Genomic DNA, 27,637 nt, shown 5'->3' on the forward strand with positions numbered 1-27,637 from the left:
TTTAAGACAATGGAGCAGTTTATGAAATGCAATAAAGATTAAAGACTCAAGCAAGCATTAGAAGTATCTGCCAACCAATGGCAGAGCCACAGCCACCTCCTGATCACAATCACCAAGGAAACAGGTTGAGAAGAAATGCAAACAAAGCCATAAGACATCCCCCCCCCCATGAAGGCTGCGCCTGACTCCAAACATGCCACCTCTGGGGAATCAGGGAACTGCTGAAGCCAACACAGCATAGCTTGGGCCATATAACTGTCAGCCTAGCTGTCGCTACCATTCAGCATTTTTAGTTGGCATTACTTATGTCAGCGAGGCCTATGGGAAATTATATCAATCTGACTCTGGCAAGCGACCGAAATGCAAGGGACCTGGGGAGAGGAAGAAGCGATATGGATTGCTCTGAAAAGAGAAGATGGAACTTCTATCTACGTGGGTGTAGTCTACAGACCTCCGACTCAATCGCAGCAAATTGATAAGGATCTGATTGTGGATATCCAAAAGTTTGGAAGGAAAGAGGAGGTTCTGCTGTTGGGAGATTTCAACCTGCCGGATGCGGACTGGAATGTTCCGTCTGCGGAATCGGAAAGAAGTAGGGAGATTGTGGATGCCTTTCAAGAGGCTCTGCTCAGACAAATGGTGACGGAACCCACAAGGGAAAAAGCGATATTGGATCTGGTCCTCACAAATGGAGAGAGTATCTCTAATGTTCGAGTGGGTGCTCACCTGGGTAGTAGCGATCATCAAACGGTTTGGTTTGATATAACGGCTAAAGTGGAGAGCGGCCGCACGATACTTAAAGTCCTAGATTTCAAATGTACGGACTTTAATGCAATGGGAAAGTACCTGAAGAAAGAGCTGTTAGGATGGGAGGACATAAGAGAAGTGGAAAGACAGTGGTCTAAGCTGAAAGGAGCGATAAAAATGGCTACGGACCTTTATGTGAAGAAAATCAATAAAAACAAGAGAAAAAGGAAGCCGATATGGTTCTCCAACCTAGTGGCTGAGAAAATAAAGGCGAAAGAGTTGGTGTTCATGAAATATAAAAAAACCCAAGAAGAGGAGAGCAGAAAGGACTACAGGGTGAAACTGAAAGAAGCCAAGAGAGAGATACGTTTGGCGAAGGCACAGGCGGAAGAACAAATGGCTAAAAATGTAAAACAGGGAGATAAAAATTTTTTCAGATATATTAGTGAAAGGAGGAAGATAAAAAATGGAATTGCTAGGCTGAAAGATGCTGGGAACAAATATGTGGAGAGTGATGAGGAGAAAGCAAATGTGCTAAACAAATACTTCTGTTCTGTGTTCACAGAAGAAAATCCTGGAGAAGGACCGAGATTGTCTGGCAAAGTTACACGAGAAAATGGAGTAGATTCTGCGCCGTTCACGGAGGAGGGTGTTTATGAGCAACTTGAAAAACTGAAGGTGGACAAAGCGATGGGACCAGACGAGATCCATCCCAGGATACTAAGGGAGCTCAGAGAGGTTCTGGCGAGTCCTATTAAAGACTTGTTCAACAAATCTCTGGAGACGGGAGTGATTCCTGGGGATTGGAGGAGAGCGGATGTGGTCCCAATTCATAAAAGTGGTCACAGGGATGAAGCAGGAAACTACAGGCCGGTGAGCCTCACTTCAGTTGTTGGAAAAATAATGGAAGTGTTGCTGAAAGAAAGGATAGTGTATTTCCTTGAATCTAATGGGTTACAGGATCCGAGGCAACATGGCTTTACAAAAGGTAAATCGTGCCAAACGAACCTGATTGAATTTTTTGATTGGGTGACCAGAGAGCTGGATCGAGGACATATGCTAGATGTAATTTACTTGGATTTCAGCAAAGCCTTTGATACAGTTCCTCATAAGAGGCTGTTGAACAAACTTGAAGGGCTGAAGTTAGGATCCAAAGTGGTGAACTGGGTCAGAAACTGGCTGACGGACAGACGCCAGAGGGTGGTGGTTAATGGAAGTCGCTCGAAGGAAGGAAAGGTGACTAGTGGAGTCCCTCAGGGTTCGGTGCTGGGGCCAATCCTGTTCAATATGTATGTAAGTGACATTGCTGAAGGGTTAGAAGGAAAAGTATGCCTTTTTGCAGATGATACCAAGATTTGTAACAGAGTAGACACCGAAGAGGGAGTGGAAAATATGAAAAAGGATCTGCAAAAGTTAGAGGAATGGTCTAATGCCTGGCAACTAAAATTCAATGCAAAGAAATGCAGAGTAATGCATTTGGGGATTAATAATAGGAAGGAACCGTATATGCTGGGAGGAGAGAAGCTGATATGCACGGACGGGGAGAGGGACCTTGGGGTGATAGTGTCCGAAGATCTAAAGGCGAAAAAACAGTGTGACAAGGCAGTGGCTGCTGCCAGAAGGATTCTGGGCTGTATAAAGAGAGGCGTAGTCAGTAGAAGGAAGAAGGTGTTGATGCCCCTGTACAGGTCATTGGTGAGGCCCCACTTGGAGTATTGTGTTCAGTTTTGGAGACCGTATCTGGCGAAAGACGTAAGAAGACTTGAGGCGGTCCAGAGGAGGGCGACGAAAATGATAGGAGGCTTGCGCCAGAAGAAGTATGAGGAGAGACTGGAAGCCCTGAATATGTATACCCTAGAGGAAAGGAGAGACAGGGGAGATATGATTCAGACGTTCAAATACTTAAAGGGTATTAACGTAGAACAAAATCTTTTCCAGAGAAAGGAAAATGGTAAAACCAGAGGACATAATTTGAGGTTGAGGGGTGGTAGATTCAGGGGCAATGTTAGGAAATTCTGCTTTACGGAGAGGGTGGTGGATGCCTGGAATGCGCTCCCGAGAGAGGTGGTGGAGAGTAAAACTGTGACTGAGTTCAAAGAAGCGTGGGATGAACACAGAAGATTTAGAATCAGAAAATAATATTAAAGATTGAACTAGGCCAGTTACTGGGCAGACTTGTACGGTCTGTGTCTGTGCATGGCCGTTTGGAGGAGGATGGGCAGGGGAGGACTTCAATGGCTGGGAGGGTGTAGATGGGCTGGAGTAAGTCTTAACAGAGATTTCGGCAGTTGGAACCTAAGCACAGTACCGGGTAAAGCTTTGGATTCTCGCCCAGAAATAGCTAAGAAGAAAAAAATAAAATAAAATAATAATTTAAATTGAATCAGGTTGGGCAGACTGGATGGACCATTCGGGTCTTTATCTGCCGTCATCTACTATGTTACTATAGATAGACCTTGAGGACAGGAAGACTGTTTTAAGTATCCCTGATATGGTTTTAAGTAGCCCTGATTAAATCATGACTAGCTAAAAGGTGTTAATGTCTGATTAAGAGGGTGCTTAGGACAATGGCCTGCTTGAATGGGACAAAGAAGCCAGAGACTAATCCCATCACCATGCTTGCAAGTATCACACCCTCCTTAGCAATTAAATTAACCATTGACTCAAACAGTTTACAAATTCTAAACAGAAAGATACTGGGAGATACAATAATTTCTTTATTCAGAATAAGATTCCAAGGTATAAAAGCCTCCTCTCTGCAACACACATCTATCTCTTTTTCTATCAAGCTATCAATGGAGCTATCAATCTATCTATCTATCTCTGGAGGAAAGGGGTCTTGGCCCTCTCTCTCTCTTTCTTTCTTTCTCTGGCTCTCCCTAGAACTGCAAGCTTCTATGTCCCTCTTTTCCTCTGAACTCTGTAAGGCAGGGAAACTGCTATGCTCTCTATTTAATTGTAATGATTATAAATATTGCTTTTCTGTAAGCCTATTTCTATAATATATTCTTTATATAATCACCTCTGGCTGTGCTCGTTTATTCTACTTCCTGGTGAGTCATCTGTGAGGGAACTGAACCTGGGACCTGGCGTTGGTCTAATCTAATCTAATCTAAACCTTAAGTTTATATACCGCATCATCTCCATGAGAATGGAGCTCGACACGGTTTACAAGAACTTAAAATAGTGGGTAGAGAAGAAGAAAAAGGATTACATGAACTTATGTGTAGAAGGGGGGAGAGAAAGGGGGGGAAGGATAGAGCTACAATTTGCTGAAAAGCCAGGTTTTCAGTTGTTTACGGAATAACTGAAGGGAGCTCAGGTTCCGCAGCGGGGTGGTGAGGTCATTCCAAAGACCTGTGATTTTGAAGAGAAGGGATTTTCCCAGTTTGCCTGAATAGTGGATGCCGCGTGGAGAGGGGAAGGCTAGTTTAAGCCTTTGGGCAGTTCTGGAGGAGTCGGGACTGGAGGAGTTGAAAGACAGTGGGATAAGAGGAGGCAGGATTCCGTGAATGATCTTGAAAGCCAGGCAGGAACATTTGAAATGGATTCTGGAGATTATTGGGAGCCAATGAAGTTTGGCAAGGAGTGGGGAGGCATGGTCAGACTTGCGTTTTGAGAAGATCAGTTTGGCTGCAGTGTTCTGGATTAGCTGGAGTCTTAGAATACTTTTTTTTGATAGATTTAAGTAGATGGCATTGCAGTAATCTAGTTTGGAGAGGATGATGGATTGGACAAGGATGGTAAAGTATTGTTGGCTGAAGTAGGATCTAGCTTTCCTCAGCATGTGAAGGCTGAAAAAGCATGATTTTGCCAAGGAGTTGAGGTGGTCATTGAGGGAGAGAGAGGAATCGATAGTGATACCAAGGACCTTGCATGAGAACTCGAGCTGTAGTGTATCGCCTGTGGGTAGTGTGAAAAGTGTGGGCAGGTGTTCGAATTTTGGGCCGAGCCAGAGTAGTTTTGTTTTAGATTCGTTTAGTTTCATCTGTACCGAGAGGGACCAGGCACGGAGTCTCATTATGCAAGCTGTAATGTTTTCGTGGTCAGTGCGCATTTCACTTAACCCCTACCACCATACATTGGGGGGGCTACGAACGAAACTGACATTTTGGGGGCTTTGTCTCGGTCCTTCCTGATGATTTCATTTGGGTAAGTAGAATTCAAGTTTTTTTTCCTCTTTTTATTTACTGTGCAATAGGATTATGTATAGACAGAGTGATATAGAAATCAAAAGTCCTTGGAAAACCCTTAGATTGATTGTACGTTAGACTGGATGACACACTGTTGAAAAGTTCCAGTAATATTGTGGGGTTTTATACTTGGTGAGATTTTATTTAATAATAGACTTTGTATTTTTGATTGATAGACAGAGTGAGATAGAAATCAAAAGTCCTTTTGGAATCCTTAAAATTGTTTTAGACTGGATGACACACTTGTGAAAAGTTTCAGTAATATTTTGGGTTTTATATTTGGTGAGATTTTACTATCAAAAGTCTTTGTAGTTTACCTGTGCTAGTTTGCATTGTATGATTTGTTATTATATGCTTGCTAGGGTGTTGCATGTAAGAATATTTGAGCTGCTCTGAAGAAAAGCAGGGTTCAAAGTGAAAACAGTCACTCAATTAGGACACGCCACATCTGTACTAATAACTTTTACTTTTTTACCTTGCGCTTTTAATTCTATTTCTTGTCAGTCTCTGCCCTGGTGAAAGGCCCAGTGCACACTGGACTGGAACTGGCAGCTGACACCTCTGCTCTTCTAACAGACTTCTTATATTTTTTCCTGCTAAACTTCTGCTTGTAAATTTCAGGTAGTAACCAGTGGGGGCAAGTGTAGGCATAAGTGTATTATTTATGCCAATGACTCTTGCCTAACACGCTTTACCTCGATTTTCTACCTATTAACTAAAGTCTCCCTCCTTCATAAGTGGGAGCATTTCAATCTCAAAGGCTACACATAGATAGGGACATTTAGAAGCTCATTCTCTCTCATGAAATATATGAGCAAGGCCCACGAACCAAGGCAGACTTCTGCAGCCTCAAATATGAACCCTTTTGATTTTCAAGAACTCACAGATATTGTACACAAATATTTTGACAAGAAAGGGGGTCCATATGAGGGTAATTTTCCAGAACACACATGGCACGATATTCAGAAACAAATGGTTTCTCATTCTCAGGAGTTTAGAAAGAAAACAAATAAACCAAATGCCTTTTCATTCAGGGCTTATGTAGAGGACTTATTAGCCTAAGACAAGAAAACACTGACTTGAACACTCAGTGCCATCAGCTGTCCAAAGACTTAGATGAGGCACAAATTAATATATCCATGCTAAGAACCCAAATTGTTCAAGCTACAAATTCCTTTTTAACTGTAAATGAACAATTAGAAGAGGCCAAGGCAGAATTAAAGTATTTAAAGTCAAAATGTGCCTCACAGGGACAGGTTAATGCTCTCTCCTCACAGATTCTGCCGTCTGCACCAGTGCAACATTCACCCTATCGTTCACCCTATAATCTATGTAGTCAGTTTATTGAAAAACAAAACACTGTTTTTGTAGCAGGCCAGCAAAAAGGTAAACTAGCTACAGATGTAGAACAGGAAGAAGAACCGACAAACGAAAGTGAGGAAAATTCATTACCAGGCCAGAGCAATACCAATAGTACCCCTATAAGTGACACAGCTCCAGTAACTGTAGTGCTGCAGGGACATATGAAAGATAGTGACATTGAAAGAATAGTGGAAAAAGTGGGCCCTATGCCTTTTAACATAAATGAATGGTGCAAATGGGCTACTGACATACTGATTCACTGGGGTCTAGGGAAATACAAAAGGAACAATGCAGATTTTGATAAGCTTATGCACCTAGCCCTGGGTCCACATTATTATAAATTTGGATCTCTTGTTCATCCATACCAATTTGTAAAGATGGGCATCGAACAACTATTTCACTGCACCTCTTTGCAAGTACTTAGAACTCTTTCACCCCTGCAAAGTGATACACTAGAGCAGTTTGCATATAGAGTGTGGGTAATCAACGTGGTACTTAACGAACATGAACATTGGCCCAGTTCCTCAGATTATGGTCAGAGAGAACATAAAGAATTCCTATTAGAATTATTATCTCCAGAGATTACTAAACACCTTCTGTTGTTCTCGGAGGACCCTAAAACTACACCTTTTGACACTTTACTGCTCAGGATTGGGTCTGTGTGGAAGACCCAGCCAGCTCAAATTATTTCAGTTTCAGAAGTTAGAAGGTGGCGTGCTGAGGGAGCACCCCAATACAAGAAAACACCACACACAGGAAATAGAGGGCATGTCAGAGGTAGTTACAGAAATGCCTCCACTTACATTCCTTTCCATGAGCACAGAGCACAGACAGAAGCATTAGAAAAAGAGAAAATGAAATGGGAACAGGATCGGCACACAATGCAGATAGAATTGGACAGGGTAAAAAGTGATTTGACAGCTAGGAACAACAGTGCTAGTCCATAGGGATGTCCTGACTCTCTGTGTCTGAATGCCAAGGTGACTCAGGCCTTCACAGCCCAGCCAGACTCCTTTCACTTACCTGTGGATTCACTTTTGGAGACACAGGATAAGGGAAAGATGTCAAACTCAGAATTCAGCTTGAGGTATGTGGCACCTTTGATATTGGACACTTACGGCCGCCCCAATGTTAATACTACCATAGAGGGTCAGGATAAATTAACTTTGATTGATACAGGGGCTAGAATCAGTTTCACAGATAGAGCGCCTCCTACTGGAGATCAGAAAAATATGGAAATTTGTGAGATTCAGGGTCTAAATGACACAGCTTCAAAGTGTGTGTCTATCCCACAAAAGGAACAAATGAAAGACATTGTAGAAACTACTGCCAGCACGAGTGAGAATACAGCCAAAGAAATAGTTGAGGTGGCTGGGAATTCTAAATGCTTCTAAACCTTTGGTTCATGAGGTTATTCCTGTGCAGTTAGCCACACAGTGTAGCATGCCAGTGCAGAAGCATGATCATAGTGTAACTCACTCAGAGGCTGCAGATCTTTCAATTTGGGCACAAGACTGTGGGAAAAGGTACACAGAAATTTTGTTTGAGGCCGAAGATCCTCAACCACAAACAAGCAACCAGTACTTCTCCAGCAACAGAACTGGTGCTTAAGATGGAGGAGAGAGGTCTGAGTGGACCTATCTCTTTAGCATTTGGCTCTCCAGCTTGGTCAGATGCTAAACCAGAGGGCTCTGTTAGGCTCACTATAGACTCTCGGGCCCTAACTAAGATTTCAAGGCCTGTAGTGCCAGTGGCTGCCTCTTGCTCTGACATTACTGTGAAATTTAACCCTAAATGTGCATTTTTCTCTGTCCTAGACATGACTAATGATTTTCGGAATTTGCCCCTTGCCTCTGAATGCCAGGACACGACAGTGCAGACGAAAGCAGACAAATCTAGCCTGCACCTGACTTCTGCACCGCAGTGCCCATTCCTCCGAGTGTAGTGGGACCCAGGTGGCAGACATGTGGTCCAGGTTGGCCTGAATGGAACATGGACAAAGTTTGCTTTAAGTGACCTTGAGGATGCTGCTAATTTGAAATGTTTTTTTGGTTTTTTTTTTCTTTTTCTTAGCAGCAGTTCGGATATATATACATAGCCATCCCAGACCAATTTTGGCACAAAGATATTTCTAATGTTTTCCAAGGTTCCTCTTTATCACTGCAGAGATAGAGACGTTCCAAAGAAGATATTAGCTTTATGCCTTTTCTGAATGTGAGATGGTTATGATATGCATTAGTTGTACAACTCAGGTGTTCATCTTTGCTGTTTTTATTTCTATAACAATGTGTTTATTTGCAGAGTTAAATTCAGCCCTGCACACTTGACAGAGGGAAGAATAGCCTTACGCCTCATACTTTGTGTTTTATGTTGTCTGTGCCATGTGGTCTGTCTTATGTCTATTTGTTTTAGTTTAAAACAAATTGGCCATTTCTAGAGCTCTTTTCCCCATTTTTTTTTTAACTAGCCCAATTGTGCAATGTTCTTTTTTCCCTATCATTTGCATATGCTAAATGTAGCTTAGTTAGGGGTTATATTTTTAAGAAAAGGTTTTATTCTATATCTATACCGTGTTTATTCTATGCTCTTCACTAGGGAAATTTCCAAGTACCTATCTTATTTATTTTTATCTATTGTATCTTTTAATGCATCATTTTTGTAAACCGCTTAGAAACCTCACGGTTATTAGCGGTATATAAGAATTAAATTAAATTAAAATTAAATTCAGTACATATTTCTGACATCATTTTTTTTATATATACATTCAGTACAGAATTATGGTTTCTCTGAAGTGCCATAATAGCTATATGCAGCACATAAAAACATATATTTTTGGAATGTCTGATTAAGAACCTTAAGTACCTGAATATTGCCTCTCTTTTACCATAACTATACCAAGTAAATGCATTAATATTGTCACATGTTGCCACATTCAGTACAGGCAACCTGGTTTCTCTCTCTCTACATTCAGTACAGGCAACATGGTTTCTCTCTCGTTTCCTATCTCTTATTTGGATCACACTGGAGTACAGCTGCTGAATGATATCGGGACTCTTTTCAAATCCCTCCCTATATGCACAGACATCATTTCATCTCAAGGGTGAACACCACTAGTTTCCAGTGACTGACAGATCCTGTGCAAACATCAGATCCTGTGCAAATATAATTTCATCCCAAGTGTGCATCTCACCAGTTTAAAGAGACTGCCGGATCCTGCTGGACTAATTCATCTTCCTGCACCCTGACTGCAAAGACTTTTACACACATGCTGTACAAAATGTTTCCTGTTCATCGGATATAGCCACCTTCCTAAGAACGCTTTGCTGTACAATTCCACCTATTTAACCTATTCTATGGACATTCCAGACTTTATTTCATATGCTGTACATCCACTACCTCTTGGTATGGGCAACGAGACATTTCGAAAGCTGCTGAACTTTACTGAACTCCATGCCTACATTGAACAACTCAAGAAAACCTCCAAAGAAGTGAATCATACTATCACTTTTGAAAATGGACAGATTGCACAAACTGTAGAAAATTTGCTACAAGACGCTCATGTCTCAGTTTGGGAACTTTTCTTTGGGTATTCGCCCACTGCAAACCACATATTTAATGTTTTCATTCACCCTATCATTATCTTAATTATTGTACAAATTTTGCTATGTATTATTATGATTTTCCTTTGCTGTAAAGTGAAACACATGTACTTTTCTTTATCTCACAAGCTTCCTTCTAGCTTTTTAAGGCAGTTATACATGTATTTCCAGTATCTTCTCTGACACTTTCTAATTTGGTTTTAATTTGGTTTTAATTTGGCATGGCCTATTTCATTGCCTTACCAGGGTCAGATATAATATTATCCCATATCCCATACTTGCTTACTCTCTTATGATATCTTGGTACCTTTATACCTGAACCTCTTGAAAAAGCTTCCTGCATCCCTTATGCACCGTTCATTCGCTCAACGACGGGTAAGATATAAGCATACTGGGATCCCCGCCCAGATGATGGCCTATACAACCTAAGACAGAGGTTTGAACTCATAATGGGAATTGTTTATCTTCATAGCTTGGAGATTCTGAAGCACAGGGGACGTGCGACTATAATGTTGGAGGTAAAAGAAGAATCTGCTAATTGCAGACTGGCTGTTTAAAGAAGGGTACCACAAGCTTGCCCTCATTTCAAAGAATTAAAAAATAAAAAATAAAAAAAAAATATGTGAGATGTCAGCCTAGCTGTCACTACCATTCAGCATTTTTAGTTGGCATTACTTATGTCAGCGAGGCCTATGGGAAATTATATCAATCTGACTCTGGCATGGGAATGCAGATAGACCTTGAGGACAGGAAGACTGTTTTAAGTATCCCTGATATGGTTTTAAGTAGCCCTGATTAAATCATGACTAGCTAAAAGGTGTTAATGTCTGATTAAGCGGGTGCTTAGGACAATGGCCTGCTTGAATGGGACAAAGAAGCCAGAGACTAATCCCATCACCATGCTTGCAAGTATCACACCCTCCTTAGCAATTAAATTAACCATTGTCTCAAACAGTTTACAAATTCTAAACAGAAAGATACTGGGAGATACAATAATTTCTTTATTCAGAATAAGATTCCAAGGTATAAAAGCCTCCTCTCTGCAACACACATCTATCTCTTTTTCTATCAAGCTATCAATGGAGCTATCAATCTATCTATCTATCTCTGGAGGAGAGGGGTCTTCGTCCTATCTCTCTCTCTTTCTCTGGCTCTCCCTAGAACTGCAAGCTTCTATGTCCCTCTTTTCCTCTGAACTCTGTAAGGCAGGGAAACTGCTATGCTCTCTATTTAATTGTAATGCTTAATTGTAATGATTATAAATATTGCTTTTCTGTAAGCCTATTTCTATAATATATTCTTTATATAATCACCTCTGGCTGTGCTCGTTTATTCTACTTCCTGGTGAGTCATCTGTGAGGGAACTAAACCTGGGTTGGTCAGTGCGCATTTCACTTAACCCCTACCACCATACATTGGGGGGGCTACAAACAAAACTGACAATAACTACTATAGATGGCAGCCTACACACCCGTCATTCTTGAAGAGAAGTTCTGTTTGAGAAGGTGCTCCACCTTCCTCTCATGTGTCTCCTTAAGCCCTGAGTATTCTTCCACAGAGATCACGATCTTAATACATCTAACTTGGGGACACTCCAATTTTTGTCAATCTCTTCAAACAGAAGGAAGAAAAGACTCAAGTGTCTTTGTTCTCCTCCCTTTCTGCCCAAGGACTCCTACTCTGTGCCCAAGCACTTTGTGGAAGGGAAAGGCCTTGGAGGATCCCACTAGGCCCTCCAAGAGTGAGTACCCTTTCATCCAGCTCCTATGTAAAGACAGTCACAATGCTTTCCTGATGGCATCAAAGAGGCTAGGGAGCTCTTCCTTCCCAAGGAGACAAATAACCAGGACCATACTTCCTCCTCTGCATCTTATGCAGAATCTTTCAGCAAGATGGATGTGTTTAGGCTCTCCAGGACCATTGGGAGTCCCAACTTGGACTCTGCCCAGCTTAAATCTGCTTTGGAAGGACCTAGAATATCCAGAGCTGCAGAGCGTCCCCAAGAAGGGGCAGGAGGAAGAGCAGGGAGGGGAATCTGGGACCCACCCCCCAGCAACCAAGGGCAGGAATGAGGCTGTTAGGCTTGATCATTGGACTAGGTCAAAGGATCCATGCACCAAGGAGCTAGACCTAGGACCAGCACAAGCCCAAAAACCCTTACCATAAGCTAGAGGTACAGAAATTCTGGAATGATCCAGCAGAGAACCAGCCTACATCCTAGTGTTGTCCTATCGTCTGCTTGTGAAAGAAGAACACAAAAGTCCACTTGTCCAGATGGTGTGGCAGGGATGCTAAGGAAAAATAGATTATGTACTTACCCTGATAAGCTCTTTTCCATAGATAGAGAAGACATTCTAGACATATGGTAATATCTCCATAGCCGCATGCATCTGCAGAAGGAATCCACTTTAGATTTTTCATTTTTCCTCTGCTATACTTCACTGGGGTCCTTAGCTCCACCTGCAGTTAGTACCCAAGCACTGAGAGCCACCTAATACACATGAAGTAGAGGCACCTGTAGCAACAGGCTTAGAAATAAAGTGTTCTGCTCAAGAAATAAATCAAACAGTAATGTCAACCACCAACAAAGGCATCATAGGAGCTCAGAACTACTCCCATATAAACTGGAAACATATATACAAATTCTTCCCAGCCCCCAAGGGCTGAAAGGCACCCAAGAATCAGCTTGGAGTAGCATAAACAGACTGAAACAGTAGGCAGGCGCAGGAAGCACTGGGCAGGAGTCTAGAATGTCTCACCTATCTACTGGAAAACAGCTTACCAGGGTAACTACAGTAAAACTTTGGTTTGCAAGCATAATTCATTCCAGAAGCATGCTTGTAATCCAAAGCACTCGTATATCAAAGCAAATTTCCCCATAGGAAATAATGGAAACTCAGACGATTTGTTCCACAACCCAAAAACTTTAAAGCACAGTTAATTACCGTAACAGGTGTTATCCAGGGACAGCAGGCAGATATTCTTAACGTATGGGTGACGTCACCGACGGAGCCCCGGTACGGACCTTTTTAACTAGAAAGTTCTAGTTGGCCGCACCGCGCATGCGCGGGTGCCTTCCCGCCCGACGGAGGAGTGCGTGGTCTCCAGTTAAGATAAGCCAGCTAAGAAGCCAACCCGGGGAGGTGGGTGGGTCGTAAGAATATCTGCCTGCTGTCCCTGGATAACACCTGTTACGGTAAGTAACTGTGCTTTATCCCAGGACAAGCAGGCAGCATATTCTTAACGTATGGGTGACCTCCAAGCTAACAGAGAGGGAGGGGGGATGGTTGGCCATTAGGAAAATAAATTTTGTAACACAGATTGGCCGAAGTGTCCATCCCGTCTGGAGAAGGTATCCAGACAGTAGTGAGTAGTGAACGTGTGAACTGAAGACCAAGTGGCCGCCTTGCAGATTTCCTCAATAGGTGTGGAACGGAGGAAAGCCACAGAAGCAGCCATAGCTCTGACCCTATGGGCCGTGACAGGTCCTTCCAGGGACAGGCCGGCCCGAGCATAACAGAACGCAATACAGGCAGCAAGCCAATTGGACAGCGTTCGTTTAGAGACAGGACGACCCAGACGGTTGGGATCGAAGGTCAGAAAAAGTTGAGGGGAGGAACGGTGAGCCCTGGTACGGTCAAGGTAGTAAGCAAGGGCACGTTTACAATCCAGTGTGTGTAACGCCTGTTCTCCAGGATGAGAATGGGGTTTTGGGAAGAAGACAGGCAATACAATAGATTGGTTGAGGTGAAAAGCCGAAACCACCTTGGGAAGGAATTTAGGATGGGTACGCAGAACCACCTTGTCATGGTGAAAAACTGTGAATGGTGGATCGGCGACCAGTGCATGCAGTTCACTGACCCTCCTGGCAGAGGTGATGGCAATGAGGAAAAGCACCTTCCATGTGAGAAGTTTGAGCGAAGTAGTAGCAAGAGGCTCAAAGGGAGGTTTCATGAGGGCTGACAAAACCACATTTAGGTCCCAGACGACAGGAGGAGGCTGTAGAGGTGGTTTGATGTTGAAGAGGCCTCTCATGAACCGGGAAACCAGAGGTTGAGCCGTGAGAGGTTTTCCGAGGATAGGCTCATGAAAAGCAGTGATGGCACTGAGGTGGACTCTGATTGAGGTAGACTTGAGACCAGCATCGGACAGAGAGAGCAGATAGTCCAGAATGGTCTCTACCGCCAATGAGGTGGGATTGTGATGATGCCGGAGGCACCAAGAGGAAAACCGGGTCCACTTCTGATGGTAACATTGGAGCGTGGAGGGTTTCCTGGAGGCATCCAAAATGCGACGGACAGGCTGAGACAGGGCATCTGGAGAGGTCAGCCCGAGAGAAACCAAGCAGTCAGGTGGAGGGAAGACAGATTGGGGTGCAGTAGAGACTGATGCTGCTGTGTAAGCAGAGTAGGAAACACAGGAAGAGGAATGGGCTCCCTGGAGCTGAGCTGGAGCAGAAGGGAGAACCAGTGCTGTCGGGGCCACCGGGGGGCGATGAGAATCATGGTGGCCCTGTCCTTGCGGAGCTTGAACAAGGTCCGCAACATCAGAGGGAGTGGAGGAAAGGCATAGAGGAACCGATCCGTCCAGTCGAGTAGGAATGCATCTGGGGCCAGACGATGCGGAGAGAAGAGTCTGGAACAGAACTGGGGCAGCTGATGGTTGTGAGGAGCTGCAAATAGGTCCACTTGCGGGGTGCCCCAGCGAGCAAAGATGGAGTGGAGAGTAGGAGGGTCCAGGGTCCACTCGTGAGGTTGCAGGATGCGGCTGAGCTGGTCGGCCAGGGAGTTCTGTTCGCCCTGGATATAGACAGCCTTGAGGGAAAGATTGTGGGCTGTGGCCCAGGTCCAGATTCGGAGGGCCTCCTGACAAAGGGGACGAGATCCGGTGCCGCCTTGCTTGTTGATGTAGTACATGGCGACTTGGTTGTCCGTGCACAGGAGAAGAACCTGAGGGTAGAGGAGATGCTGGAAAGCCTTGAGAGCATAAAACATGGCTCTGAGCTCCAGGAAGTTGATGTGATGTTGACGCTCCTGAGGGGTCCAAAGTCCCTGGGTGCGGAGATCGCCCAAGTGGGCCCCCCATGCATAGGGGGAAGCATCCGTGGTTATGACCATGGAATGAGGGGGTGGATGGAAGAGAAGTCCCCTGGAGAGATTTGAGGAGTTCAACCACCATTGAAGAGATTGCTGAAGAGACGATGTCACAGAGATGGGATGAGAAAGAAGATTCGTGGTCTGTGACCATTGGTTGGCAAGGGTCCATTGAGGTATCCTGAGGTGGAGTCGTGCCAGAGGAGTCACATGGACTGTCGAGGCCATGTGGCCTAGAAGGACCATCATCTGGCGAGCAGGGATGGATGGATGAAGGAGCACCTGCCGACAAAGGTGAAGTAGAGTCCGGTGCCGGTCGGCAGGAAGGAACGCCCTCATCTGATTGGTATCGAGAACTGCTCCGATGAACTGCAGGCGCTGCGTAGGAAGCAGATGCGACTTGGGATAATTGATCTCGAACCCCAAGAGATGGAGGAAAGAGATGGTTTGATGAGTGGCTTGCAGCACAAGCGGAGATGTAGTCGCTTTCACCAACCAATCGTCCAAGTATGGGAACACTTGTAGGTTGTGGGACCTGAGAAAAGCCGCTACCACAATCAGGCACTTGGTGAACACCCTGGGTGATGATGCGAGACCAAAGGGCAGCACCTTGTACTGATAGTGGTGATTTTGTATCTGGAATCGGAGGTAGCGACGCGAAGCCTGATGGATTGGAATGTGAGTGTAGGCCTCCTTGAGGTCCAGGGAACATAGCCAGTCGTGTTGAGATAGAAGAGGATAAAGCGTGGCCAGGGAGAGCATCCTGAATTTTTCCTTGACCAAACACTTGTTGAGGTTCCTGAGGTCGAGGATGGGACGGAGATCCCCTGTTTTCTTGGGTACCAGGAAGTAGCGGGAGTAAAATCCCTGACCCCGTTGGTCTGGTGGAACTTCTTCGATGGCATTGAGAAGGAGGAGGGATTGGACCTCCCTGAGGAGGAGTGGAGTTTGGGAGGAGTGAGAAGCAGACTCTACGGGAGGATGATCTATGGGAAGAGTCTGGAACCTTAGTGAGTATCCGTGACGGATGATGTTGAGAACCCACAGGTCTGATGTGATGGCCTCCCAGCGTCGGAGAAAGATGGTGAGGCGGCCTCCGATAGGTTGAGGAAGAGGCATCGAAGGGTGGAGACTGGCTATGCCCTGGAGAAAGGAGTCAAAAGGGCTGAGGAGGTTTAGTCTGAGGGAGAGGCTTGGTCGCCTGGTGAGACTGAGAGCGAGCCTGAGTGTGTTGTTGTTGGCGAGGACGGCGAGATTGCTGCTGAGGAGGATTCAGCGGTCTGGCAGAGAATCGACGTTGATAAGAGGACTGAGGCCTGTATGGTCGCGCAGGTGGAGTCTTCTTTTTAGGCTTAATGAGGGTGTCCCATCTGGTCTCATGAGCCGAAAGCTTTTGTGTTGTGGAGTCTAGAGACTCCCCAAAAAGTTCATCCCCAAGGCAGGGTGCGTTGGCGAGGCGGTCTTGGTGGTTCACATCAAGGTCAGACACTCTCAGCCAGGCTAGGCGTCGCATGGCCACTGCCAGTGCGGAAGCTCGAGAAGTGAGCTCGAAGGAATCGTAAATCGAGCGCACCATGAATTTCCTGAGCTGAAGGAGGTTGGAAATCTGCTGTTGGAAGAGCGGGACCTTACGCTCAGGTACATATTTTTCTAGAGCAGAAAGTTGTTGGACCAGGTGTTTCATATAAAATGAAAAATGAAAGGTGTAATTGTTGGCTCTGTTAGCCAGCATGGCATTCTGGTACAGGCGCTTTCCAAATTTGTCCATTGTCTTTCCCTCTCTGCCAGGAGGGGTGGAGGCATAAACGCTGGAGCCCTGAGATTTTTTGAGAGTGGACTCTACAAGGAGGCTCTCATGGGGCAATTGGGGTTTGTCAAATCCCGGAATAGGGATGACCCGGTATAAACTGTCCAGTTTTTTAGGGGCACCTGGAACAGTAAGTGGAGTCTCCAAATTTTTATAAAATGTTTCCCGTAGGATATCATGTACAGGAAGTTTAAGAAACTCCTTGGGAGGTTGGTCGAAGTCCAAAGCTTCTAAAAAGGCCTGGGACTTCTTAGAGTCGGACTCAAGGGGGATGGAGAGAGCCGCGGACATCTCCCGAAGGAACTTCGTGAAGGAGGATTGCTCGGGCTTAGAAGTGGTTTCAGCCATGGAGGGTTCCTCATCTGTAGAAGAGGCATCCTCCTCGGTACCGAGTGGGGATTGCTCCCATAGGTCTGGGTCCCTGATAGCCGGCTCAGTATGGCGGGTTTTAGAAAGGGACTTGCCAGATCGCATGGATACGGTGCCGGGGGATGAAGACCGGCGTCGAGCCCTGTCCCTGGAGGAATGGTGCCGATCCCGATCCGACCGGCGTCGATCTGGGGCCTGGGAAGGGTCTTCTGCCGAGCAAGTCTGAAGTGCAGGCTGAGCAGATAAGACCGGCATGGATGTGTCCAACGGTACCGAGGGAGTGGATACCGGTGGAGCGGTGCGAGGCTCGGGCTGGACCGGTACCGGAAGGAGCGGTGCCAGTAAGGTTGGAAGGAGCTGTTGGAGTTGCTTCTGTAGCTGCTCCTGAAGCTTGTCCTGGAGGATGGCCGAGATTCGGTCCTCCAATGGGGGCACCGGTACCGCTTTAGATTTCTTCGGTACCATAGGTGCTGCTCGACTCTCCGGCGATGAGGAGGCCGATGACGAGGCACTCACCGTGATCGGAGCGGAGCGTTTACGGGATCGGCGGGACGTCGGAAGGACCGGGGTCACCGCTGTAACTGGAGGTCGCTCAAGGGAAGTGGAAGGCTTCTTAGCCGGCTTACCTGGCGCTATCGACCCCGAAGGAGGATCAGGCGGTGTCGATGTGGTCGGTGCCGATTTAGGCGGTGCCGTCGACGTCGGGGCCTGATCCATGGTAGAACCGGTACCGAAAAGAATATTTTGCTGTATTTGCCGGTTCTTAAGAGTGCGTTTCTTGAGAGTAGCACAGCGGGTGCAGGTGTCAGCCCGATGCTCTGGACCCAAAAACTGAAGGCACCAGTTGTGTGGGTCAGTTAGAGAGATCGGGCGTGCACACCGCTGGCACTTCTTGAAGCCCGGTTGAGGGGGCATGAAGGGAAACACGGCCTCCGCGAAATCAAACCCGGAGGCTTGGATGATTACAACAGGCCCCGCCGGGGCCGGCTGCAAAAATAAAGAAAAAGACACGAAAAAGAATTTTTATTTTTTTTTTTTTTAGAAGAATGAAGTCGAAAGACAAAAATAGAACCAAAAGTGGATCAAAAATCGCGAGCGGGAAGGCAAAATGAGAGTTTTCAACGGCCGTTGAAAAGCACATGCGTCTTCTTCGCTCCGCGGAAACGAAGAAACTGGAGACCACGCACTCCTCCGTCGGGCGGGAAGGCACCCGCGCATGCGCGGTGCGGCCAACTAGAACTTTCTAGTTAAAAAGGTCCGTACCGGGGCTCCGTCGGTGACGTCACCCATACGTTAAGAATATGCTGCCTGCTTGTCCTGGGATAATACAAAATACTATATGTACTTGTATTACAAAACCTCGCTCATTTAGAACAGTCACTACACTCCCGCAGCATCAGAGAGAGAAGAACCATCGGCTCAGTTGTGATGTGACACATGTACACTGTATTTTTATTTATTTATTTATTCATTCCCTTTTCTATACTGTTCTCCCAGGGGAGCTCAAAACGGTTTACATTAATTTATTCAGATACTCCTGACAGGCTCACAATCTTACTAATGTACTTGAGGCAATGTACTCGTAGTGCAAGACTTTCCTTGTTTAGTGTCAGAGAGAGAAGAACTATTGGCTCAGCTGTGATGTGTGTATATTGTATGTACTTGTATTGCAAGACATTGCTTGTATATCAAGTTAAAATTTAATAAAATGTTTTGCTCATCTTGCAAAACACTTGCAATCCAAGTTACTTGCAATCCAAGGTTTTACTGTATATAATCTTTTTTTTCCAGTGCAATAGGTGAGACATTCTAGGCAGTCCCCAAAAAGCTAGGGCGGGCATGCTGCACCAACACTTAAGACCGAGGACCCAAAGGCAGGTCCTGTCTTGCCACCACATTCACTCTTTAAAATTTGGCAAACATGTGAAGAGAAGACCATGTTGCCACACTGCAAATCTCCTCAGGGGAGACAGCTCTAGCTTCAGCCCACGAAGAAGCCACACCCCTAATAGAATGCACCTTGACAGAAACAGGGTCTGTTTCCCAGAAAGAATGTAGGCTGATGAAATAGCTCTATGGATCCATCTAGAAATCATGGCCTTGGAAGTGGGAGCATCCCACTTAACTGAATGAGTCAGCACAATCAGATGGTCAGATAACGAAGAAGCACTCTGTGCACATCCAGTTCCTTCAACAGGCAATCTTGTGTCCTGGAACCAGTAGGCTGAAAAGCAGGCAAACGCACTTCCTGGTTAATATGGAAAGTCAAAACCACCTTCGCCAGGAAGGAAGGAACCATCCATAGGGAAACCCCAGTCTCCGAGATGCAGAGAAATGATTCTCTGCATGAAAGAACCTGTAGTTCCGAAACACATTGCACCAAAATAATGGCAACCAGAAAAATGGTCTTGAGTGTCAAATCCAAGAGGGAAGCCTCTTGCTCAAAAGGAGCCTTGGTAAGGCTAGACAGCACTGGGTTAATGTCCCAGGAAGGGAAAGGTTGCTTAACTGACAGTCTGACATGAAGAGCCCCCTTCATAAATCTAGCAACATCAGGATGAGATACCAAGGACCAATGATCCTGGGATCTAAAACAAGAGAGTCCAGCCACCTGAACCCAAAGAGATGCCAGAGTGAGGCCTTTATCCAGGCCAGCCAGAAAAAAGGCGAGAATTGGCGAGATCAGAAATGAATAAGGGTCCACCTGGTCCTGGGCACACTAATGTTGGAAGGTCTTCTAGGCCTTAGAGTAAGCAGAAATTGTTGACGACTTCTTAGACTTCTGTCTCCCTATTTTCATGTCACATCTCGGGCCCCCATCCTGCACCTCAAATTCTATTACCTTCCGTAAAAAAATCTCGAGCAATCTGTTCTGGATCAATTTTCTCGACAAATTTTCCACCATCTCTAAACCTGCAGAACCAGAATCTAACTGGCAAAACTGGGTCGCCCTCTCCGAGTTCACCATCCATTCCCTCGCCCCTCTCTCCACTAAAACCATTTCCTACTCCCGTAAGGCCCCTTGGTACCTCCCATACCACAGAGAACTGAAACAGAAATGCCGTGCTCTGGAACGAAAATGGAAAAAATCTAAATCCCCTACAGAGAGACTCTCCTGGAGGGTCAACATTAAAATCTATAATACTGTTCTAAAAAAAGCAAGGAAAAACTTCTACGGTGACAAAATCTCCAAATCCAACAATCAGAGTAGCACATTATTTAACATCTGGCGTTCCTTAACCTTCAAAAATGACTCCATACTTCCCTCCTCCCCCTCAGCCGATTCTCTAGCAAAGTTCTTCAATGATAAGGTCTCCACCTTGAGGCGCTCCTTCCCACCTGCAATCTCCTACAAATCTCTGATTCCAATTGACCCCAACCCTATCCCAACAGACTCCTACCTTATCCCAGCAGACAGATCCTGGTCTTCCTTCGAACTTGTTTCCGAATCCCTGGTCTATAATCTCTGCCTCAAATTGAAATCCTGCAACTGTACCTTGGACCCTTTCCCCTCCTACCTCTACGAGAACACTCCCCCTCAGGCCATCTCATCTCTTACCATTCTCATAAACTCCGCCCTCCATTCGGGTCTCTTCTCCCCAAAAATGGGCCATATTTCCTTAACCCCACTACTGAAAAAACCTGAGCTTGACCCCTCTACACCATCCAGCTACCGTCCAATAGCTAACATTCCCCTTCTTACCAAGATGCTAGAGTCCATCATATCCACTCAACTATCTTCCTACCTTGAGAAATTCACCATTCTTCAACCCTACCAATACGGCTTCTGTCCCAATTTCAGCACCGAATCCCTTCTGACCTCCTTAATCTCAAAAGTTCAATATCTCCATTCTCGCAACTAGTTCGCCGTCCTTCTTCAATTCGACCTCTCTGTAGCTTTTGATGTCGTCCATCATGATATTCTAATTTACCAACTCACCGAGATAGGCATAAACTCCACAGTCCTTGACTGGTTCTCGAAGTTCTTATGCTCCCGCTCCTACATAGTCAACATGAAGGGCACGTCTTCCTCCCCCTGGAACCCGATCTGTGGAGTTCCGCAAGGCTCACCTCTCTCTTCAACATTTATATGTCCTCCCTTAAACTCCTCCATCTCTCCCCCCTTGAAACACTCTACATTTACGCAGACGACATCTTTGTCCTCCTCAAGACCGACCGGAACCTCACCAACCTTTCGGCGAACATATCCTCATGTGTATCAAACCTTCAATCCTGGGCCCACACTATGCAGATGAAACTGAACGAATCTAAAACAAAACTTCTCTGGCTCGGCCCAAAATTTGACCAACTGCCCACCTCCATCCCACTGTCCTCTGGCCCCACTCTGCATCTTGAATATTCTAGTAAAGTTCTGGGAGTCATCATTGACTCTACACTTTCCTTCAATGACTACCTCAACTCCCTAATAAAAAAAATGTTTCTTCAGTCTTCACATGCTGAGAAAAGTGAGATCCTGTTTCCATCAAAAACACTTTTCCGTCCTTATCCAATCCACCATCCTTTCCAGACTGGACTACTGCAACTCTATTTACCTTAGCCTAACAAAGAAAAACTTTCAAAGACTCCAGCGGATTCAGAATACCGCTGCTAAGCTTATCTTCCAAAAAGCAAATTCGACCACGTCTCACCGCTTTTATCCAAGCTCCACTGGCTTTCGATTATCTCCAGAGTCCACTTCAAATGTACCTGCCTCACTTTCAAGATCCTACACGGTATCCTCCCTCCCTTCATTCCTCTTTCTTGGAACTCCTCTAACCCCAATTCTGACAGATCCACCCAAAAACTGAAACTTTCCTTTTCCTCTCTATAAGGCGTTTCACTTGTAGGAAAACTAGGTTCTTCCCTCCCTTTCAGAATCACTCAGCTCTGGAACAACCTTACCTCCCCTCTTAGGAATCTGAGCTCCCTCCAACTCTTCTGTAAACATCTGAAAACCTGGTTATTCTCAAAAATGTAACTCCTCCTCCCTCTCTGGTTATTCTAGTCCTTTAAATTTTCTCTTCATTTTGCCTCTTCCCTCCACTGGAGTTCCTTTCTAACTCTTGTTAACCGTGTCGAGCTTTACGAATGTAGAGATGATGCGGTATACAAACCTAAGGTTTAGATTAGATTAGATTAAACTTGAGAAGAATATCAATAACCATAGCAGAATATCCTTTGCTCTAAGGCTGCACGCTCAGGAGCCATGCCGTAAGAGCAAAGTGACTTGGATCCTCCATGGAGGCTGAACCCTGCAACCCTGCGTGAGCAGGTCCAGGTGGGTGCTCAGCCAAAGGCTGCGACCCCTGCGCAGACGCCTCAGATCTGCGTGTTTGTAAGGTCAATCTGTAGCCACCAAAATAACGTGACCTAGATGGACCACGATCCGCCGAATGACCTGGCCTATCAGAAGAATCTCCTGAGACAACGGCTACAACAGAACATCGAGCCCCTCACTTCCAGCTCGGATCTTCAACTGAAGAAATGATCCACTTTCTTGTTTTTCGCCATGGCCATGAGGTCGAAGAACTGCCAACCCCAGTGCCGTACTACGGCTCGGACTGCCACTGCAGATAAGAGTCCACTTGCCCAGATCCAGAGTCTGTCTTCTGAGGAAATCTGTCTGAACACTATCGACTCCCGCTACATGCACTGCCATCAAAGCTAGGAGGTGACATTCCACCCAAAGAAAAAGAAGGTGGGCTTCCTGAGCCAGAGGGGTGCTCTTGGTCCCTCCCTGGTGATTGATGTAGGTTACTGCCATTGCATTGTCGAAGAAGACCCTGACTGCTTGGCCCTCCAGAATCATTTGCAATCACATCAGAGCTAGCCAAATGGCTCTGAGCTCCAACCGGTTGATTGACCATTTCTTCTGAGAGGGCGTCCAACACCCCTAAACAGGACGAGTACAGTGGGCTCCCCAGCCCCAAAGGCAGGCATCTGTCATCACCATGATCCAGGAGGCAATTCGGAACAACTGTGGGAGAAGCCACCAGTCCATGCTTGCTTGAGCTTCCTGGGTACAAGGAAGACAGGCCTATAAGGCATCCCTGTGCAGAGCCCAGTGAGAGAGCAAAGCATACTGAAGAGGACCCAAGTGCACCCTCGCCCAAGGAATCACATCCAACATTGCAACCAGGGATCCCAGAACCTGAAGATAGTGTCATGCCAAAGGAGCCAGCTGCTCTAGAATGGAAGAAATCTGGGCACACAGTTTCTGCCTGCGGGTTTCTGGTAGATAGACACAGCCCACAGCCATGTTGAGGAGGCCTCCCAGATATTCTAGTGACTGCATGGGCACCAGATTGCTCTTTCTGAAGTTGACAATCCAGTCCAGATCCCCCAGCACCTGGAGCATCAGCCTGTCATCCAAGTAAGGATGAACATGGAGACGCATTTTATGCAGGTAAGCCGCCATGACCACCATCACCTTGATGAAGGTCTGGGACGCTATCGCCAACCCAAAAGGCAGAATCGAGAATTGGTAATGCTGTTCCAGAACATGAAACCGGAAAATTCTGCAGTGGGCTGGAAGGAAAAATAGGAATGTGTAAGTATGCCTGCATGAGATCCAGAGAGGCAAGAAACTCTCCTGAGGCCACTTCAGTAATGACTGAAAGCACGGTCTCCGTGTGAAAGCGTGGAACCTTGAAAGTCACACTCAAGTGCTGAAGATCCAGACTAGGCCTTCAATCTTTGGAGCCTTTCTTTAGCACGATAAAATATATAAGAGTATCTGCCTGAGCCCAAGTGTTCGGGCGACATTGGCTCTATAACTTGTATATCCAGCAATCACTGAACAGTGGTTTGAACCTTGAGTGCTTTGTCCAGGCGATATGTAGAAGAATCCACAAACCAATCCTTCAGAACCTGGACAAATTCCAGTTTGTCGCCCGACAGAATAATGTCTGGCTCCTATAGAGCCACCCTTAGATGACTTAACTATGCGTTTCTTAAGCTACGGAGGGTCCACAGCCAGGCATATTGAACAGCCATTCCAATCCCTGAAAGAAGGCAGCCCCGATGGGCTAACTTAGCATTTAGTCACCTGTTTCAGCAGGGGAAAGACTAAGCTTGATGCTGCAGCCTTCCCCAGCTGCACCACATAACACGTAGCACAAGGATGCTCTAAAAGCGCTACATTTGCACAATCTTGGCAAGAATTCATATGAGGAGAGACCAAAGACTCCATCCAAACATGTTTCTAGGCAAAATTTGCAGTTTTGGTAAAGCAGGAAGCTGTAGAAAAAAAATACTGTTAAAATTCAAGATGGCCGCCATCAAGAAATTCACTCCAAAAGCGCAATATTTTTTACACTTCCTAAACACAAAACACAGGAATTCTAGGATTTTTCAGGTGGGGGAACACAAGGGAACATACAGAAACACTGAAAATCCCACTTTACCAAGCTCCACCAATTCACCTCACAGGCTGTTAACAGCCCACTGTGACCTGTCTAAAGATCTGTGCTGCAGCCTGCCTCAGCTCTCTAACAGTAGCCAAATGAGAGAATCACTGCATCATGCTGGGAATGCCTCTCCCTGATCTTCGGGCTGCTATTCAGTCCCTAAATCTGACTGCACCTCCACTCCTGCAGACCAACAGATATGTACCTGGATGGGCAGAGATGAGAAGAACACCACCGAGTCTCCTAAGGGTGCCCAACAGCCCGTGCTTGACCCCTCCTGAACAGCAGGTGAGACCACTTCAGGGACAACCCCTGAGCTCCAAAGAAAACTATACAGGCTGGCTAACAGGTACCCACTGGGATCGGGCCTGTCAGCTATAGACCAAAGTCTGTGTGTTCTCAAAGCAGGCAGAGCTGAAAAAATGCACCAAGAACCAGAAATCCCAAAAAAGGGATGAAAAATACACCAAATAAAATGGGAAGAGAACAAACATTCCTGCAGACATGTGTGCAGAAGGAAAGAACTGCAGGTGAAGCTAAGGAGCCCAGTGAAATACAGCAGAGGCAAAAGAAAAAACCTGGAGTGGATTCCTTCTGCAAATGCACATGGCTATGGGGATATTACCATCTATCTAGAACAGGGGTAGGCAACTCCGGTCCTTGAGGGCCAGAATCTAGTCAGTTTTTCCCCAATGAATATGCATGAGATCTATTTGCATGCACTTCTTTTCAATGCATATTCATTGGGGAAATCCTGAAAACCCTACTGAATTCTGGCCCTCAAGGACCTGAGTTGCCCACCCCTGGTCTAGAATGTCTCACCTATTGCACTGGAAAATGTATTTAGATGGATCCAACAGGCACTGAATGTATAATATTTAATGGCAAAACTGTATTATGCTGTACCTTGCATTAACAACAACTACCAGATTAAAAAAAAAAACAACCAAACAATCTCAGTGATTACCTTAGGACTGTAGGTTTTAAAAACTCCTTCATATATACCACCATTTCTCACTTGTACTTCACATTTTGATCCCTATAAATGTAAAACAAAAAATGATATTTTCATTTTCTTGACTCTGGCTATCTAAAGTACTATTGTACAGAAAACCAGATCAAGTTGTGATACACCTTTCACAATCTTTACAATGCATGTAAAAGTAAATTATTCTAATATTATTCTAATATTAAAATGTCCCCCCTAATTAGGCCAGCTTTTGTGTGTTTAATGCAGGAAGGAGATCCACTTTTATTAGCAGCAACTGAATACTTTTTTCAAAAATACACTATGCAGTTCCATAAAGCATAGTTACATACCATAACAGTTGTTATCCAGGGACAGCAGGCAGCTATTCTCACATATAGGTGACATCATCCACGGAGCCCAGAAGCGGACAGCCTCGCAAGCAAACTTGCTTGTAGAAACTCAGAAGTTTCGAGTCTGCCGCACCGCACATGTGCGAGTGCCTTCCCGCCCAGCACAGGGCGAGTCTCTTCAGTTCAGACAGCTAGCAGAGAAGCCAACCAGGGGAGGTGGGTGGGTTGTGAGAATAGCTGCCTGCTGTCCCTGGATAACAACTGTTACGGTAAGTAACTGTGCTTTATCCCAGGACAAGCAGGCAGCCAATTCTCAAATATGGGTGATTTCCAAGCTAACCAGAATGGGATGGTGGAAGTGTTGGCAACTTAGGAGAATAAATTTTGAAATACTCTCTGGCCAAAATGGCCATCTCGTCTGGAGAAAACATCCAGACAATAATGAGAGGTGAAAGTTTGAACCGAGGACCAGGTGGCAGCTTTGCAAATTTCCTCAATAGGAGTGGATCTGAGGAAAGCTACTGAAGCCGCCATAGCTCTGACTTTGTGGGCTGCGACTCAACTCTGTAGATGGAGTCCAACCTGGGCATAGCAGAAAGAGATTCAAGCAGCCATCCAGTTGGAGATGGTACGCTTAGTAATTGGATGTCCCAACTTGTTTGGATCGAAGGAGACAAAAAGTTGAGGAGCAGATCTGTGTGGTTTGGTGCGTTCTAAGTAGAAAGCCAAAGCACATTTACAGTCCAGAGTATGAAGAGCTGATTCTCCAGGATGAGAATGAGGCTTTGGAAAAAACACTGTAAGTACAATAGATTAGTTGAGATGAAATTCTGAAACCACTTTAGGTAAGAATTTTGGATGAGGACCATCATGTTATGATGGAAAACTGTGAAAGATGCATCAGTTACTAAAGCTTGCAAATCACTGACTCTTCGAGCAGATGTGAGGACAATGACTGTCCAAGTGAGGACTTTCCAAGTGAGGTATTTCAGATGGGCCGTAGACATTGGACCAAATGGAGGCTTCATTAACTGAGCAACAACAACACTGAGATCCCAAACCACTGGAGGTTTGAGAGGAGGTTTGACATTGAAAAGCCCTTTCATACATTTGGAAACCACCGGATGAGCAAAGTGGGTTTCCCTTCAATAGGCTGATGGAAAGCAGCAATTGCACTGAGATGGACTCAGACAGCTATAGACTTGAGGCCAGAGATAGATAAGTGCAAAAGATAATCCAGAACAGAAGATAAGGAGGAATCTTGAGGCTCCTTGTCATGAGAGATGCAAAACATAGAAAATCTAGTCCATTTTTTGTGATAGCATTGTCTAGTGGCAGGCTTTCTAGAAGCCTCTAAAATGTCTCTTACAGGATGAGAAAATTGAAGAGGAGTTATGTTGAGAGGTACCAAGCTGTCAGGTGCAGAGACTGCAGGTTGGGATGAAGTAGAGAGATCCTTGACTCTGTGTAAGCAGAAATGGAAAAACTGGTAGAAGGTATGGCTCACTGCTGCTGAGTTGAAGTAGAAGGTTATCTTGGCCACCGAGGAGCTATCAGAATCATGGTGGCATGATCATTCTTCAGCTTCACTAGAGTCTTGAGATTAAGAGGGAATGGAGGGAATGCATACAGGAAGAGATTTGTCCATTCCAATAGAAATGCCTCCTGCCTCGAGGCGATGAGGAGAGTATATCCTGGAGTAGAACTGAGGCAGTTTGTGGTTGTGGGAAGATGCAAA

General features: G+C 45.5%; 1 protein-coding gene across 17 annotated transcripts in view; it reads right to left on the reverse strand.

The window, feature by feature from the left end:
* Positions 1-27,637, reverse strand: part of ATXN2 (ataxin 2) — a 735,162-nt gene that overhangs the window by 524,353 nt on the left and 183,172 nt on the right. For 15 of the 17 annotated variants that reach the window (XR_004540365.1, XM_033955181.1, XM_033955169.1 and 12 more), the window contains exon 4: positions 25,547-25,618. The exons of the other annotated variants lie outside the window; for them this stretch is intronic. Coding sequence is in view for 14 of the 15 variants with exons in the window: in XM_033955181.1 (XP_033811072.1) it covers positions 25,547-25,618 (72 nt within the window). In the remaining variant the exon portion in view is untranslated. The remainder of the gene's footprint in view (positions 1-25,546; positions 25,619-27,637) is intronic. 17 annotated transcript variants of the gene reach the window in all.

Source organism: Geotrypetes seraphini, chromosome 8 (assembly GCF_902459505.1).
Source record: "Geotrypetes seraphini chromosome 8, aGeoSer1.1, whole genome shotgun sequence".
NCBI classification, from domain to species: Eukaryota; Metazoa; Chordata; class Amphibia; order Gymnophiona; family Dermophiidae; genus Geotrypetes; species Geotrypetes seraphini.